Below are 15,769 nucleotides of genomic sequence, written 5' to 3'. Positions count from 1 at the left end.
ATCTATTCTCTGTCTTTCTGAGTTTGCCTATTCTGGACACTTTGTATAGATAGAATCATACAACATATGCCCCTTTGTGTCTGTTTTCTTTCACGTAGATAACATTTTCAAAGTTCCTGTGTGTTGTAGCATATATCTGTATTTTATTCCTTTGTATGATTGAATAAAATTCCCTTGTATGAACATAACATATTTCTTTTATCCATTTTTAGCACTGATGGAAATTTAGGTTGTTTCTACTTTTTGCTATTATGAATAATGCTATGAACATTTGTGTGTAAGCTTTTGTGTGAACATATGTTTTCAATCTCAAGTAGTCATATGGCAATTATATGTTTAACTTTTTGAGGAATGGCCCAACTATTTTCCACAGCGTCTAAACCCCTTTTTATTCTCTCCAGCAATGGATAAGGGTTCCAATTTCTCTACATCCTTGCCAGCACTCACTATTGTCAATCATTGGTTATTTCCATCCTCGTGTGTGTGGGTGTAAAATGGTGCCACATTGTGGTTTTGATCTGCATTTCTTTAATGACTAATAAATTTGAGCATCTTTTCATGGGCTTATTGGCCATTTATGCATATTCTCTGAAAAAGTGTCTATTTGATTCCTTTGCTCATTCTTCTTTGTTGAGTTATTCTCTTTTTACTGTTGAGTTGTAAGAGTTCTTTATATATTCTGGATATGAGGCCTTTATTAAATATGTAATTCACAAATATTTTATTCTGTGGGTTTCTTCTCAATTTTTGGTAGTATCCTTTGAAATACAAACTTTTAATTTTCATGAAGTTCAATTTATCTGGTATTTTCTCCCCTTTGGTCCCACAGACTCCTTAGATACAGTGTCTATATCCATTCTGACAAGAAAAGGGGGGACATACCAGATAGGAATAAATGAAAAACAATGACAACTTCACAGTTCATATTAATAAAAAATTATTTAGAAAATTGCCTTTCACTAGACAGTATAATTGCTGTTGATGAATATAAGACAAATATGAATCACATACAAGTCATTATCTTTCCATTTAGCTGGATGGATCCCAGGACAGAGCAATGAAGACTATCACCATAGAGAAAGCCAATTAGTATTTATACTATTTCAAAATATGATTTATAAATGGCTTAAGCTTAGCTTTCAAAATCTGAATGGACCATTTCAAATCAGCTTTCTATAAAAGCAGTGGAATGATTAGAGCATAGAGAGTGGATTGATCATTAGGTGGGAAGAGTTGTCCCATCATCTCCAGAAGTCTGCATTTGATTCAGATGTGTACATTCCAAGGGACATAGGACCCAGGCTCATCTCTTGGAATCTAGAATAAAAGAATAAATTTGGGAAGTTCACAATTTAGAAAAAGTTTGTGATTTAGGAGAAAAAAAAAACAGACCATAAAGTAAGCTAAACCCACTGGGGGGCAACCAAGACAACAAGGGGCTAGGGAACAACTGGTATGTGATAATTTTAAGACTCACTTATTACACACCATAACGGACCATGGGTGGGAACAGCATGTGAAGTGAGGAGGGATCCAGGAGAGGACTCAGTGAGGAGGAGCTACAAGCCATCATCTCACACTTGAGGGACTGATGAAAAAGTCTGCCTCTCCAGTGTAAAAGAGGTGATTCATGGGGGCTTGGAAAGATCATAAGGGATGCCACCTAGAGCCAGCACAAGAGTGTAGGAAGAGTTTCCCCTCAATGTGAAAAAGAACTTTCTATAGTCAGAGGAATAACTGAATGGCATGACTTTCCTCCATAATTAAAAATCCTATCACTGACTATAACCAAGAAGACCCAAGCTGTATGCTCCACAGGGAGGTCATGGGAAGGACTCCTGTAGTCACCCTCTCCTGTGTGGGGCAAGAGTGGAAACAGATTATTGGAGCAGCTTACTCTTGGCCCAGGAGTCCTAGGTTCAGAGGACAGTACCTGAATTCTTGTTTCTGACACAGATGTCTTGAGAAGGACAGAGACAAAGAAGATACATAAAAATAAGGGGAATGAACCTCCATTTTTAAAGTGGCATAGAACTGGGCCCCAGAACAAGCCAAGCAGGGCCAAGCTGAGGGAAAAATGAAACCGAAGGGGTCCATGTTCAAGGGCCATTCTGCTCTTCTCCTGCTCTGATGCCCTCAGGATTCCAGTTCCCTTTTCTTCCAGGGAAAAACCACAGTGGTGGGTTAAAGAAATTTATGGTTACCAATATGAGCCCCAAATTTAGAATTTTATCATTTTTTTCCTACTAGGTAGAACATACCATTTTTGTGAACTTGTCCTCACAAGCCATTCTGATCCTCTCTGGAGTCAGTGGACTATTGAGCTTCAGTGGTCCAGACAGGCCCCTCTCCTGTCTTGCTGCACTCACTGCATCTCGGATGGCGAAAAACACCGAACACCCCAGAAACACCCCAGACTCTCCCAGACCCTTGGGACAAACAAACCAATTAGATGATGACTCTTTCTCTAACTCTGCACATAAATATATAGAACAAATGTGACTGTATATTTGTGAAGTATTATATATGTAATTTTTAATTTAAAAAGTAGATTAATCTTTTGACCCAACATTCCCATTCTTAGAATCCTAGCTTAAGAAAATTATCCCAAGTAGAGAAAGCAGATACAAGCATGAAGATGATCATTGCAAGATGGAGAATGAGACACAACCTAATGGCACTAACACTCATGTTAGGCTCCAAGATTTGCAATATTTAAAATGTTTCTTATTATGTTGCTAGATTACTTTATACTTAAAATGTTTAAGAGGGATGTTTTCTTCTGCAATCCTGGTGAAAACACCAAACAAGAAAGAAGTGACGGTAGGCCTCTCTCTGCTCAACAGATATCATATGAACGTGCATTTATTCACAGCTTACCTTAGATGAATACAGGGTGTTTGACTTTTCAGAGGGAGGCAAAAAAGAGATGTGCAGCTCTGTAGGGATGTCACAGATGGCAGGAATTTTATATTGGTTTGGACCACGTGTGTGCAGAACACCCTGAGGAGAATATTTCAGTTCCTCTATTGTATAAAGTCCCATGCCTTGAATAAAGGCACCTTCAACCTGAGGCAAAAAAAAAGAAGAAGAAGAAGAAAAAAAGAAAAAAGAATTTCCACATATGAGAATACTTTCAACAGTAAACAGCATTTCAACCTCATGCTGTTTGTTTGAATTTTTAAATTATGGTTTAAGAGGGCTTTCAGGGTGTCTTAGAGCATGTTGCTGAAAGTCTACCTAAAGGAATTTCTATACATCTCATCTGGAGCTGTTTCAAAGTCAAATGACTTGGATTGTAATCTTGTCTAACAGTTAAAATTATAGCTCAAGGAGAGTCCTCACAGAGCCTGTCATCCAAATACCCTCATTTTTCCTGCTACTGAGGCGGGTAAAGACCTCCGACTGCCTGGTCTACAGTGAAAGGCTCTCAGGGCTCCAGAATCCCATCAGGTTGCTCCACATCCCCACTCCCAAGGGAGCCTCACTTTTATGGACTCACTTTTCTCCCCTATAATGAAGAATTTGAACTATGTGCCCTCTAAGCTTCCTTTACAACTTTAAAACGCTCCAGTTCCTAGACATGGACTCATGGCCAAAAGCATCTTCTGACATTCTTCCTCATTTCTGGGTCTCTTCCTCATTTACTTCCTTCCTCTGACCATAGGAAGCCATCATGATGTTAGTTGAGACTTCCTAAAACTCCAGGATATTTCCTAAGCATATCACCTGCATTCACTAAGCTAACTGCCTGTCTTTGGAGACCCATCACCAACCAGTTCCTCTTTGACCATGGCTCGAGTCTCTTTGCCTGCTGCTCCCACAAAGACACCACCATTCTCAGCCCTGGACCCATGCCAGCCAGGAACAGCATGTGCTTCATTCCATGTCCTTCTTTAGGTTTATTTCTTCTAGTTTTTTTCCACCTGGAAGGTCTTCTCTTGGTCTTTCCTTGACAACCTGGTCCAAGCTCACTTCTCCCCCTGAAGCCTCTTGTGACTCCTCCACCCCACAGATTCTTCTCATTCTCCAGGGCTGGAGAGATGCTACACTAGGCTCTATGTCACAGGTAGTGAGCTGAATTGGCCACAAGTTCAAGGCAGGTAAAGCAAGTGTGTGAAGATTCCAGGTGGGTTCTGTGTCATTGGTGAGTGTGTGACTTCCCAAAGATGCAATGAATCAAACCCCCTGCCTTATAGAAATGCAGGTCCAGTGTTGGCAAAAATTTTTGTTTTCAAGAGAAGCTAGATATTTGTGAGTTTTCAATCTTGTCAGTTATTTCAAATTTAAATGAAAAATGTCTGTGGCTAGAAATCAGCCCACAGGCTACCTGTCAGTAGCTACTGTTATAATTATTTGAAGTGTGTTATTCTAACCCAACTTTAAACTCTTTCAAGCTAGAGCCATCATATGCCCAAAGCTGAGCACTCAGCACTGGATCTTCTTACATCTCAGAGGTTTGGGGCCCACTGGGCACCTGTAGGCTTGGTCTTGCTTCAATCAAGCTCCCCAATCAGACCATATATGTCTTCAAAAACTATCTAAAACACTGTGTTTCCTTCCCCCTTTAAAAGTAAGAAATTTGCATTCTGCAGTTGAATGAATAGACTTTGACTAGATGGGTAAGAGAATAGGAAAAGCACACAAAGCCACATGGAACACTTTCCCTGCAGACCTTGAAGCAGCTTTGGCTTGTATGAGGAGGAAGCGGAGCAACTGAGTTACATACCTGGCCAATGTCAAGGGCTGGATTTATACTGTAGCCAACATCCATGACGATGTCTGTTCTGATGTTCTAGAAAAAAAAGTTCAACTGCTTATTTTTACTGCAGGTAATTTAGAAGAAGCTGAGGCAACTTCCTGCCTGGCTGGCTTTGGGATAAAACCTTTCTTTGGGTCATATTATTCCAGGAAAGAGAAGCCATGGCAATTTTATTATGTGACTAAGTTTTACTACGTAAAACTTTTAAAGTTATACAAATACTCTTGATCAGCTGAAGCACTATTTTTTTCTTCTTCCTCTTGGAGATGGTAAGAAAATAAAATATTTACTTGATTTTGATTCAAGCTGAGTGATGCAGCAGATTGAGTTTAATCCACTACAACAAACATAACGGATGACATGATAAAAGAAAACATCTATGGCCTTCAGATCCCTATTGCACAACTTTATGGCTACTACATAACCCAGTATCCAGAGTTCAACTGACTGAGTCATGTTTACAGAAACACAGAGTTCAGGATGCAACAACAGAAAGTCTTTGGACTGTAATCTGCTGTTCTAGATTTTTCATTTTGGGAATGGAGAAGAGAATAAATCTGACATTACAGCTTACTCTCTGATAACCTATAAATGAGGAAAAGAGCAGGCCCAGCCAGGATGCTGCTAACACCATTTTGCTCTTTAACAAGTCTATACCTTCTTTGATGTGACATGATGGTCTCTGCCATGACAAATAGATTCTATTTATAATTATTAATGGAGCAAAGGGAAGTCATCAATTTTCTTGCTTCATCTGGGAGTTTCGTCTAACATTTTTCTTAAGAAAATTAGATAATGATTGAGAATGTCCGACTTCAGGTGCTTACCTCTCTTATTAAAAGATACAATGAAATGTAAAATTCTCTTTGGCACCAGTTAACAAGACTGCTCTTCCAGGAGGCAAGCAGTCTCAACCGGAGTTAATAGGAAGCCATCTGAAGTCCAATGTCAGTGAAGGTTCTGCTTTCAGAGGTTTGGACTTGATAGAGTCTGTCATTGTATTCTGACCGGGCTGGGCAGTGGGTCTAGACTGTGGTATCCTGCCCCCAAGAAGGCCCTCACTTATCCCCACCATCTGGTATTCACATTCTACGTAGTCCTCTCTATTCCTACTCTCTAGGGTCAGTCTTGTGACCATTAGGATGTAGCAGAAGCAGTAGTACAGTTCTCTGGGATTAGGTTATTAGGTTATTGCTCTCTCACTTGCTCACAATCTCTTTCTTTTGGACTAGCACCTCTGAGGGGAGCCAGTGGTTATGCCCTGAAGACACTCATGCAACCTACAGACAGGTTCATGCAAGGAATAAACCTCTTATCAATAGCAATGTGATGATGTTGGGTGCAGTGGTGCACACCTATAATCCTAGTTTTGCAGGAGACTAAAGCTACAGGACCACAAGTTCCAGATCAGCCTCAGTAATTTAGCAAGACCCTGTGTTGAAATACAAAATAAAAAGGGCTGGGGCTGGGGCTCGGGGAAGAATGCTCCTGGACTCAATCCCTAGTACTGGGTATGATGCGGGACAATGTGATAGAGTTTAGAAGCAGACTCTCTAGTCCCTACTGAGGCCACCAAAATCTTGACCATAGCCTCATGAGAAACCCTGAGACAGAATCACCTAGCTAAGCACTTCCAGATGTCCAACCCACAGGAGTGGTGTGAGCTAATAAACATACGTTGTTCTCAGTTGCTAAGTTTAGGAGTAATCTGTTATACAGTGATAGACAACTAATATATAGAATTTTGCAGGAATCAGGGCAATTCTATCAACACAAGGAGAATGGCTGAGAAACAGGTCTCCAGGGAAGGCTTCTGGTAGAAAGGCACATAATGGCCTTTTGCCTAGGGGTGACACCATCCCTGAGCATAGATCAAGCTTTTATGATTAGACTATTTAATACATCTCTTAAGATTGTTCAAATAAGTTATAAGAACATATCTTAAAAGCTAAGACCAAGGTTAATTATTACTTTATTCTTGGATCTTGACAAGGCCAAGGCATATATACAAGGTATAATAAGATCCAAATGGTTAAATTTTCACTAACTTTCTCTTTGAGGGAAAAGGGATTTAGAAATCAGTTAGCGTGAGAACTCTTCCGGGTGGAGTGGGACAACCACTCTAGCATGAACGCCATGCTTACAGGGATCACTGTGTTGTCTCAGTCCAAAGTCTCCAAAAGGGAGCTAGTCTGAGTTACAGCCCAGGCAAGCCAGATACTGGAATAGGCAAGTACAATACAGGTAGACATAATTTTAAAGATCAGATTGACTATAATTTTTAAAACACACATGTTGGCGACAAAATAAATAAAAACTTACATGTGAGCACAATTCAAGAATGTAGACCCAAGGGATATTTATTAACATCAAGAATTAAAGCTTGCTTCTGGGTAAGGTTGGGACAGATTAATACTAATAGGTTGGTCCATGATGTTAGTGAGAGTTATTCCAGAATCCTTTATTATTATTGATTATGTATTATTATTTATGATTATTGACAGTGACCAGTAAATGACTTCTTTAACTCCAGAATGTCCAAGTACAAAAAGACAAACTGAATTCTTGAAGCTGGTGTGTGTGTGTGTGTGTGTGTGTGTGTGTGTGTAAGAATCTAAGTGTGCATCTCTTCATAGAATCCCTTAAAAACCCAGGGATGCACTTAAATAATCTAAAAAGAAGGACCTTTTTGTTGTTGTTATTACCAGGGGTGCTTAATCACTGAGCCTCATCCCCAGTCCATTTTCACTTTTTATTTTGAGACAGGGTTTTGCTAAGTTGCTTAGGGCCTTGCCAAGTTGCTGAGGCTGGCTTTGAACACACAATCCTCCTGCCTCAGCCCCCAGAACTGCTGGCATTATAGGTGCGCACCACCATGCTTGGCAAAAGAAGGACCTTTAAAAAGATTTCAAAAACTGGCTACTGTCTGCCCTTGATTTTTCTGATACAGAGAAATCACCCTTAGCCAAAGGCATGGTGCAGTCACCCCACACTCAATTACACTCCAACAGATGGCATAGGTGGAGTCTAGATGCATCCTAAGTGCAACCTGCAAAGCTTCCCAGTGGGTACTGACCTTATGATCCCCTGTCAGGCAGTCCACTTCAACCTCTGAACAGGCAGCTCCATAAACAAAGTATTCGAAGGGATGGCCTTCGCCTTTCTCCCAGTTCATGTGTGACTCATAACCCCTGAAGGAAACAGAATCTTGAGGTGCATTGTTAAGCAATCAAGTCCTATAATCACAAACCATAATGATCAAACAGACCCATATGGAGCTGTGCAAATCAGAGGGACATATTTGTACAGTGAGGGGCCAGCATGTAATGCATGTTCAACAAATGTGCTAAGTAAATAAATATTTAATTCTTTCCTCTTCAACTCACATTGTCTGATAAAACACTCAATTACTTCTGACCAGTGAGTGAATCCTTACTCCCATAGGTTCGATATTGACTTTATGATTATTTATCCTATCGCCTTTAGCTAATCTTTTTTGTCATCAGATTGGGGGAATCCCATCTGCATTTTACACCAAACACTATTTCAAGGGTGCACAATTGCCTGCTTCGTCTCACTTGCTGGCTTCAAAATTCAACTTCCTTGCAAGAGTTGGGGTGCATGGATCAGATTTCTCAGCTCTCATTCTTTGCTTCTGCCATCTATGATGGCCTGTTCTGTTCCCAGCTCTTCTTTATTTAAGGATACCAGGCGAATGTTAATGATACAGGACAGAAGCTTGCCAGTCCTCTCTAGCCTCTCTACCCTGATCCTGCAGCTGGAGAAAGCCATTGAAAATGCTCCCAGTGCCTATTCCCAATCATTAGTCAGTGCCCCAGAACTACTACAACAACGGCAAAGTGACAAAATCAGGTAAGACTCACTATATCACCCTGCTCTCCGATGGCATTAATTTTTCACTAAAATAATTTGATAAATTATTTCCCAAAGTATGCTAGTTCTAATTGCTCCATATCTCGACAGCACAGTTATTGTCAAGTTTCTTTTTTTTTTTTTTTTTTTGCTGCTCTAGAAGATGCAAATAGTGTCTATGTTATTGTGCATTTCATTTGCATCCCCACCTTTGTTTCTTAACTTAGGGGTAGATTGTGTTTTCAACAGTCAGCCAGCCACTGCCAGGGGTTCCAAGCACTAACTCCCAGAGAGCCTAAATATTGCACCCAGGATGAGCTGAGTCATTACTCAGTTGAATTTCATTTGTGTGCCTATTTTTCCCAGCAAAAGCCTTTCTAGACATGGATTAACTAACTGCTAAAATTTTCTTTATAATAGTGGATTAATTAAAGATACAAAATCAACACTTTTGTCAAAATTGCAGACAGAACTAAAACTCTTCCTCACAATACCACTTGCTATTTTCCATAATCACAATACCACTTGCTATTTTCAATCCACAAGTGATTGAAAGGACTACTTACCTGAAGAATCCAACAGCTGAAAGACTGATACTTTCATCAAAAGCAGCCTGTGCCTGTGAAGGAGGAGTTCAAGGTGATGTAATAAAGATATCCAAAGAAAGAATCCAATCCCTCAAGACTTCAGTTTTAATTTTACTAAGCATTACATTCAGCTACCCAGAGCAATAACTAGGGAGGACAAGATTAATTTATTCCTTTTAGCAATAATTTATTCCTTTTATCACTCCACAGGCATTTGTGGTTCACTGCAGGTGGTAACTACATTTGTTCAATGTGTGTGATTGTAATAAATGACTACTATGGTATGTTACACCTATAGACTAGACTATAATGGGCAACCCATGTTCTGCTTATAAGGAAATTCATTCAGTCATTTGGGAAGACAGCCTATCAACAGAGGGCATTTTAGGAAACAATGGTTGGTTAGATGTTTAATTGTAACATCATGTATCCATAACAGTTTCAGTTGAGGAGAATAATTTTGCTAAATCGCACCATTTTTACTAAAAGGTCTTCTGACTACCAGTGCACACAGTTGGATACTACGTAGAAAAATGAGGATTAGGTCCACATCTCCAGGATGAAGAGAGAAGATGAGAAGTGCAACCATTACAGGAGACAGTGGGCGGATGGCAGCATTCTGCAGTGGACTGCAGAGGACTACTCTGCACTGCATCTCTGCAGCTTCCTCCAGCCACTTTCAGCCTTGCTGGACTCGGGCAGCACCAGGCAGAGAGCAGAAACATTGAAAGCCTTTTAAAGATTTCATATCCTTAAATATGTCCAGAAAAGACCGAAAGCTTCCATAAATATGAACCACAGAGTCAGTTCTTACTCTATCAAATAGCAGGAACATTTGTCGGGGGTGCTGGGAACTGAACCCAGGACCTTGAGCATGCTAAGCATGCACTCCATCCTGGGCTATACCCCCAGCCCTGGAATCATTTCTAAGTAGATTCTCTAAATATCATCTCACTAAACCTGTGTTTTGATGTTGCAAAGTTGATATTCTAGAATAGTATGACACATGCTCCCAGTGTTTATGGATGTCTATTCCATACCATCTGATACTTTATACCCTATTATTTTGAAAAGTTTGCTAGTTGACTTGAGAATGTATATTCTCTTCCAACTAGACTGTAAGTTGATCAAAGGAAGCAGCTGAAGGCCTACTATTTCTAAATGAGTGCCTATACGATTTTTACTTTTATGGAATGATTCCAGTGCTGTTTTTCTATTTTAGGAATGGTGAAACCTGAAGAAAACACATTTACAGATGTTATCCAAAAAATGCCTAGGTTCTATAGGATGAAACATTAATTAATTCTAGTTTAAAATAGGAGTTTTCTCAGAAAAACCATCTCTTTCTCCAATAGAAAATTTTCCAGATGTGAGAGCTCCTCTATCATATTATGATAAGATCTTTACATGCCGAAAGCCAAAAGATCTCTCATTTACAATGAAGCAGTGGTGGTGCCATTTGGAGTGCTTTCCTGAAGACATTTAATTCACACATATCCCTCTCTCACACACACCCTCCTGTTTTTCTAACATAAAATACAGAGAACCAGTGATTCTCACCCAGTCCTTCCAAGTTCCTTGAGGATTCTTGCTGATGATGGGTTCAAGGCGTTTTAGAAGAGTTTGACAAGCATCCTAGGGGTTATTTTTTAAGTTAAAATGATGATCACAATTTCATGCAAACACCAATTTTAAAACAACATGATATGTCATCCCATAGGCTTATCTGAAAGGTCATAGGAAGATAAGTAAGAGACCAACCCTGTAAGAGGATGCCTTGAAAGATCTCACATGGGTACCACACGTGTGTGTCAATGGTGAGCAGGGCTTCAAGATGGTGACCTTGGAAGCCATGCTAAGTCAGCGCCTAACAGAAAAACTGTGGGTAAACCACTGATCACTGTCTTCAAACAAGGTCAGATTTCATTTGTGGGAAAGTTCACTCAGGTAGCATAAGACAGAGTGAGAGGAATGAAACTGGAGTAAGAAACAGACGTCTTACCATGACCCAGGCAAGAGGTCAGAATCTGACTCAAAGAGATATCAACACAATATGGAAATGGAAAGACATAAAGACAATTTCAGGTAGAATTAAAAGGACTTGCTGGCCAGCGAAATGTCAAAAGGGAGGGACTGTGGAAGCAACCTAGATGCTCTTCAATAGGTGAATGGATAAAGAAACTGTGGTATATATATACACAATGGAATATTACTCAGCATTAAAAGAGAACAAAATTATGGCATTTGCAAGTTAATGGATAGAGTTAGAGAGTATCATGTGAAGCGAAGTAAGCCAATTCCAAAAAACTAAAGGCTGAAAGTTCTCTCTAATAAGTGGATACTGATCCATAATGAGGAGGGAGGAGGCATGGAAAAAATGGAGGAACTCTGGGCAAAGGGGAGGGAGAGCAGGAGAGGGGGAATGGGGAAAGGAAAGATTATGGAATGAGATGAACATCAATACCCTAGGTACATGTATGACTGCACATATGGTGTGACACTATATCGTGTACAACCATAGAAATGTAAAGTTGTGCTGCAATTGTATATAATGAATCAAAATGCATTCTGCTGTCATATATACCTAATTAAAATAAAGAAAAAACAAAAAAGAAAAAAAAGTGAGGGAGAAAAAGGTGGCATTTCCAGTATAGGAGAACTGTGTGCTGTGCCACCGAGTTGGCCCAAGAGTTGGGTAGGAGATAAGAAATGGATGACTCAACATCTTCTGAGCTCCACACATGTATTTGGTCTTAGAGGGCTTAATGATTTTGATGCCACTACAGTGACGTTTACCTTTACTGCCAACCCATTGAGATCTGCCACTACGGATCCTCCAGAGATATTTGTATTAGGAACGGTTTCCGTGCTTGTTCCACGCAGGTGGACATTCGACATTGGCATCCTTAACTCCCGACTGGCCACCTGGATTTTAGAAGAGTTTCTTTTCAAACATTTTGGTGAGCTGTAGATCTATGCACATGCCCAAGTGGTACAGCATGTATGTGAAGCCCTTTTACACACCACAGGCACAAGGAAGCAGGACCATAAATGCCTCCCTCCAGTCACAAAAGTTTGTTTCTTCTAAAAATCCTAAAGTTAGTTCAGACCCCAAGTTATGAACACACTTTATTTTTCTTTGACTTTCTCATGTACAATAACATCAGGAAGAGGAGGTAAGGACCCAGGCCAAAGCAGGAGGAACTGCTCTACTCATGTCTTTATAGTCATGAAATTAATGCCTTTGAGGCTGTTCATCTCCCCATACTGCAAAATTCTAACGAAGTCAATGTTATCAATAATAAATGCTTATCTGCTGTGCACATAACTGTAGATGCTCCATGAAAAGCATCTCTCCTGAGACAGGACAATGGCTTTGAAAAAGCAGCAACATAGACATCACAAAAGAAGAGGATAATGCTGGGGTTGAATGCCAACATGAGAGCTTAGTAGGCTGCTTTGTTCTTCATTTTTAGTGCTGGAGACAATTATATTGTGAACTCTAGTTAATCCAAAATTCTCCTCTTTCCTGCTAGCAGTACAGCTTAATAGAACTTGCCCAACACTCCAAGGACATGGGTACATGGAGCTCTTTCACAATCCTTGGCTCTCAGAAGAGCATCGGCACAGAGTGCACAGGCTCACAAGGTAAAGGTGTCTTGTGGTCTCATAAGGAAAACATTAAAATCTCACCCACAAAGTGGGGAAAGGAATGACCAGACAATTCTCAAGTGATTGCAACATAAAAGAAAATATGTATTCAACATGTCTATAATCAGAAAAATGTAAAGTAAAATAATAATGAGGCATTTTCATTTACCTAGTAAATTATCTAAAATTTTTCAACAATCCATCATATTTAGTGTTTGTTAGGATATGATAAAATGGATGCTTTCTGGAAAACAATTTGTAATACATGTCAAGCAATTTAAAATACTTATATCCTATGACCTACTAATTCTATTTCTGTAAGCTTTTTTAAGAAAACAATTACTTGTAGGATCATAGGGTAATGTACAAAAACATTAATTGAAGTGTTCAACAATTGGGGATAGTTAAATAAATTACACATACACCCACATGCAGCCATTAAAATCATGATTGTTAAGAATTCTTAATGACAGGAGGAAGTGGTCACTAAAAAGTACATAAATAACACGTCAGTAATCTTTTGAAAAAGAAAAAAAGGCAAAATTCAAAGATGCCAAAATGGCAAAATTATGTAGGATCTTTTCCCCCCCAATTTTCTGCATCTTTGACATGTTTCATAGACCCTAATATTATGATCATAATTAGCAAAATAGAAACAGTAGCTTCAAATTAATCTAAAACAAGTGAGCCAAAAGAAAACTATTAGAGTTTGGTTAGAAATACTGAATGTCATTTGTATTATCAATTGTTCAGAGCCCTTACCATAAAAAGGGCAAGAAATAAAGCAATAAATCAGAATTTGCAAATCTTTTTATTGCCTAGCAAAGATTTGAAAAAAGACAACTCAGTTGTTTATATATATATATATATATATATATATATATATATATATATATATATATATATATCAACAAATAAACACATGACATTATTTTAATTAAAAAACTTGAGTCCCTTCTACTATATTCTTTTTAGGGCCTCAGTTATAAAATTGGTTTATCTACCCAGTTTCTGCTCATAGCTTAGCAGCTTATCTGTCTCCTATCCTTTATTTTGGAACAGAAAATATACATTCACAGTTTTCTTTCATGAACTTATCAGTGAGGACACACCCAACAGAATACAGTTATTGGTATTCTTACCTGAATCATTTTAGTGTGAACACCCTGCCCCATTTCAATCCCGCCATGAGTGACCAGTGCAGAACCATCCAGATAAATGTGAACCAGGGCAGCAGCCTAAGCAGAAGAGATGCAAGCAGATGAAACAGAAGAGAATTTTTTGACTTGTGTTATCACATACCATGTCAATGAAAATGCTTTCCTCAGAAATGATCCTTTTCCTTCCATTCCCCCTAGACCCTGCCAAATATATGCACAACCAGAGCAAAGTCATGGCAATGGTGGGTCAAGCAGTGCCTTGTGATCACCACACAAGAAGCCATACTGTCCTAGGTGGGTCTGGGTCTGAGGCAGGACTATGCACCTTAAGTTACTGTTTCTTAGTTAGGGCCCTTGAGCACATGGGTATCTCTAGGGACCCCTCTCCCTGCCTCGGAGTGGAGCTTGGGGTCGTGTGTGTGCGCACGCACAAGCCCTCCATTTAAAAATGCTCAGTTAAATATATGTAGGTTGAGGAAGAGAGAGAATATTCTCATAGTTGTAAGCATACTGCAGAGAAGAAAAAATGAAAACCCAAATAAGAAGGACAGACAGACATGAATTTTTTTTCTTCAAAATGAGCTAAGCCCATCTTAATTCATCTTGGCACAGAATTACAAGCTTTGGATTTGAAAAGAAACTTGCAAGGAATCTTATCTAATTATATAGCTTCCCACAAGGACCCAGAAGCAACCAAACTGCTAAAAAAATTAAAGGTTCCTCTAGAAACACCAGTCTGCAAGCTAAATATGCTTTACCATGAACAAGAATGTGCTTTCTTGCAAGTCTGCAGTGCTAAAGTATGGAGCCTCTAGTCCAGGGGACTGCAGAAAATAAGGATGACTTCTTCAGGGAGTCTCCAATATGAAAGTAACATCAACACCATAAGTCTACAGTCTAAGTGCTTCCACCTGGTTTCACTGTGGTCTAGGAAGGCCTGAGAGGCAACCTGTGCAGCTGTTCATGGGAGTATGGGTGACCACACTCGTGGGTGTCTGCATCATCCAGGGGTCACTAAGGCTCTGTGAGCTGGGTTTCTTAACATCTAAGTTTCTGTACAGAGTGGCATATGATTTGAAAAGAAGGTCTTCAGAAAATTCTGGTAATTTCTGCTTGATGAGCCTCATATTTTATTACTATTATATTATGATTTACCTACTTAGATTACTTAGAAGCAACCCTGGTTATAAGTGAAAGTTAAAGGAATTGCATGTCAATCACCAGATAAACCCAAGAAAAGGATTGTATTTCTCAGCCAATTCTCTGCCCAACAGAAGGACCTTCACAGACATTTTTTTGGGCTGTGAACCACACTTGGGGAACTACCTCTTTTTTTGATATCCAAAGGTTCACATTACTCCAGTGACAATCAGAAGCCCCCATCATTCCAAATATGACACTTTGGACGATAAAAGTAAACTTTTCAGCTAGTCAGTAGGTATAAACTGGGGATGTATTGTCAAAATGGGGACACCAAAGTACACTTTCTCTAAGAACAAAGGTACATATATTCATGGTCCAATGGAGAATTTTAGACTCTTGTGCCATAATAATCATGTCTGGGGCCCTGAGAAGAAGTAATGGGTGTTTTACTGTCAACTAACATATGACTTCACCACCCTGTGCTCCTGGCTGCATGATAAAGAGAAAGAGTGGTGTCCTCTACAGATGGCCCAGAACTGGCTGCCCTGGGGGTGTGCATCAGATGCCAGGTGGTGCCTAATGTCAGCAGTCAC

At 39.6% G+C, this 15,769-nt stretch overlaps 1 protein-coding gene across 1 annotated transcript in view; it reads right to left on the bottom strand.

Moving 5' to 3' along the window:
- Positions 1 to 920: 920 nt before the first annotated feature.
- Aox1 (aldehyde oxidase 1) overlaps positions 921 to 15,769 on the bottom strand; it is a 69,183-nt gene continuing 54,334 nt past the window's right edge. The window contains exons 27-35 of the mRNA XM_046447321.2: positions 14,016 to 14,111; positions 12,019 to 12,147; positions 10,783 to 10,857; positions 9,202 to 9,254; positions 7,839 to 7,953; positions 4,730 to 4,795; positions 2,881 to 3,069; positions 2,262 to 2,429; positions 921 to 1,317 (exon numbers count right to left, since the gene is read on the bottom strand). Of these exons, the coding sequence (XP_046303277.1) occupies positions 1,267 to 1,317; positions 2,262 to 2,429; positions 2,881 to 3,069; positions 4,730 to 4,795; positions 7,839 to 7,953; positions 9,202 to 9,254; positions 10,783 to 10,857; positions 12,019 to 12,147; positions 14,016 to 14,111 (942 nt within the window). The 3' untranslated portion in view covers positions 921 to 1,266. The remainder of the gene's footprint in view (positions 1,318 to 2,261; positions 2,430 to 2,880; positions 3,070 to 4,729; positions 4,796 to 7,838; positions 7,954 to 9,201; positions 9,255 to 10,782; positions 10,858 to 12,018; positions 12,148 to 14,015; positions 14,112 to 15,769) is intronic.

The sequence above is a fragment of the Marmota monax genome, unplaced genomic scaffold (assembly GCF_021218885.2).
Source record: "Marmota monax isolate L192 unplaced genomic scaffold, Marmota_monax_Labrador192_F-V1.1 WCK01_AAM20220418_F8-fsc00007, whole genome shotgun sequence".
Taxonomy (NCBI): Eukaryota; Metazoa; Chordata; class Mammalia; order Rodentia; family Sciuridae; genus Marmota; species Marmota monax.
The sequence above is the reverse complement of the archived record's forward strand: the minus strand, read 5'-3'. Positions and strand labels throughout refer to the sequence as shown.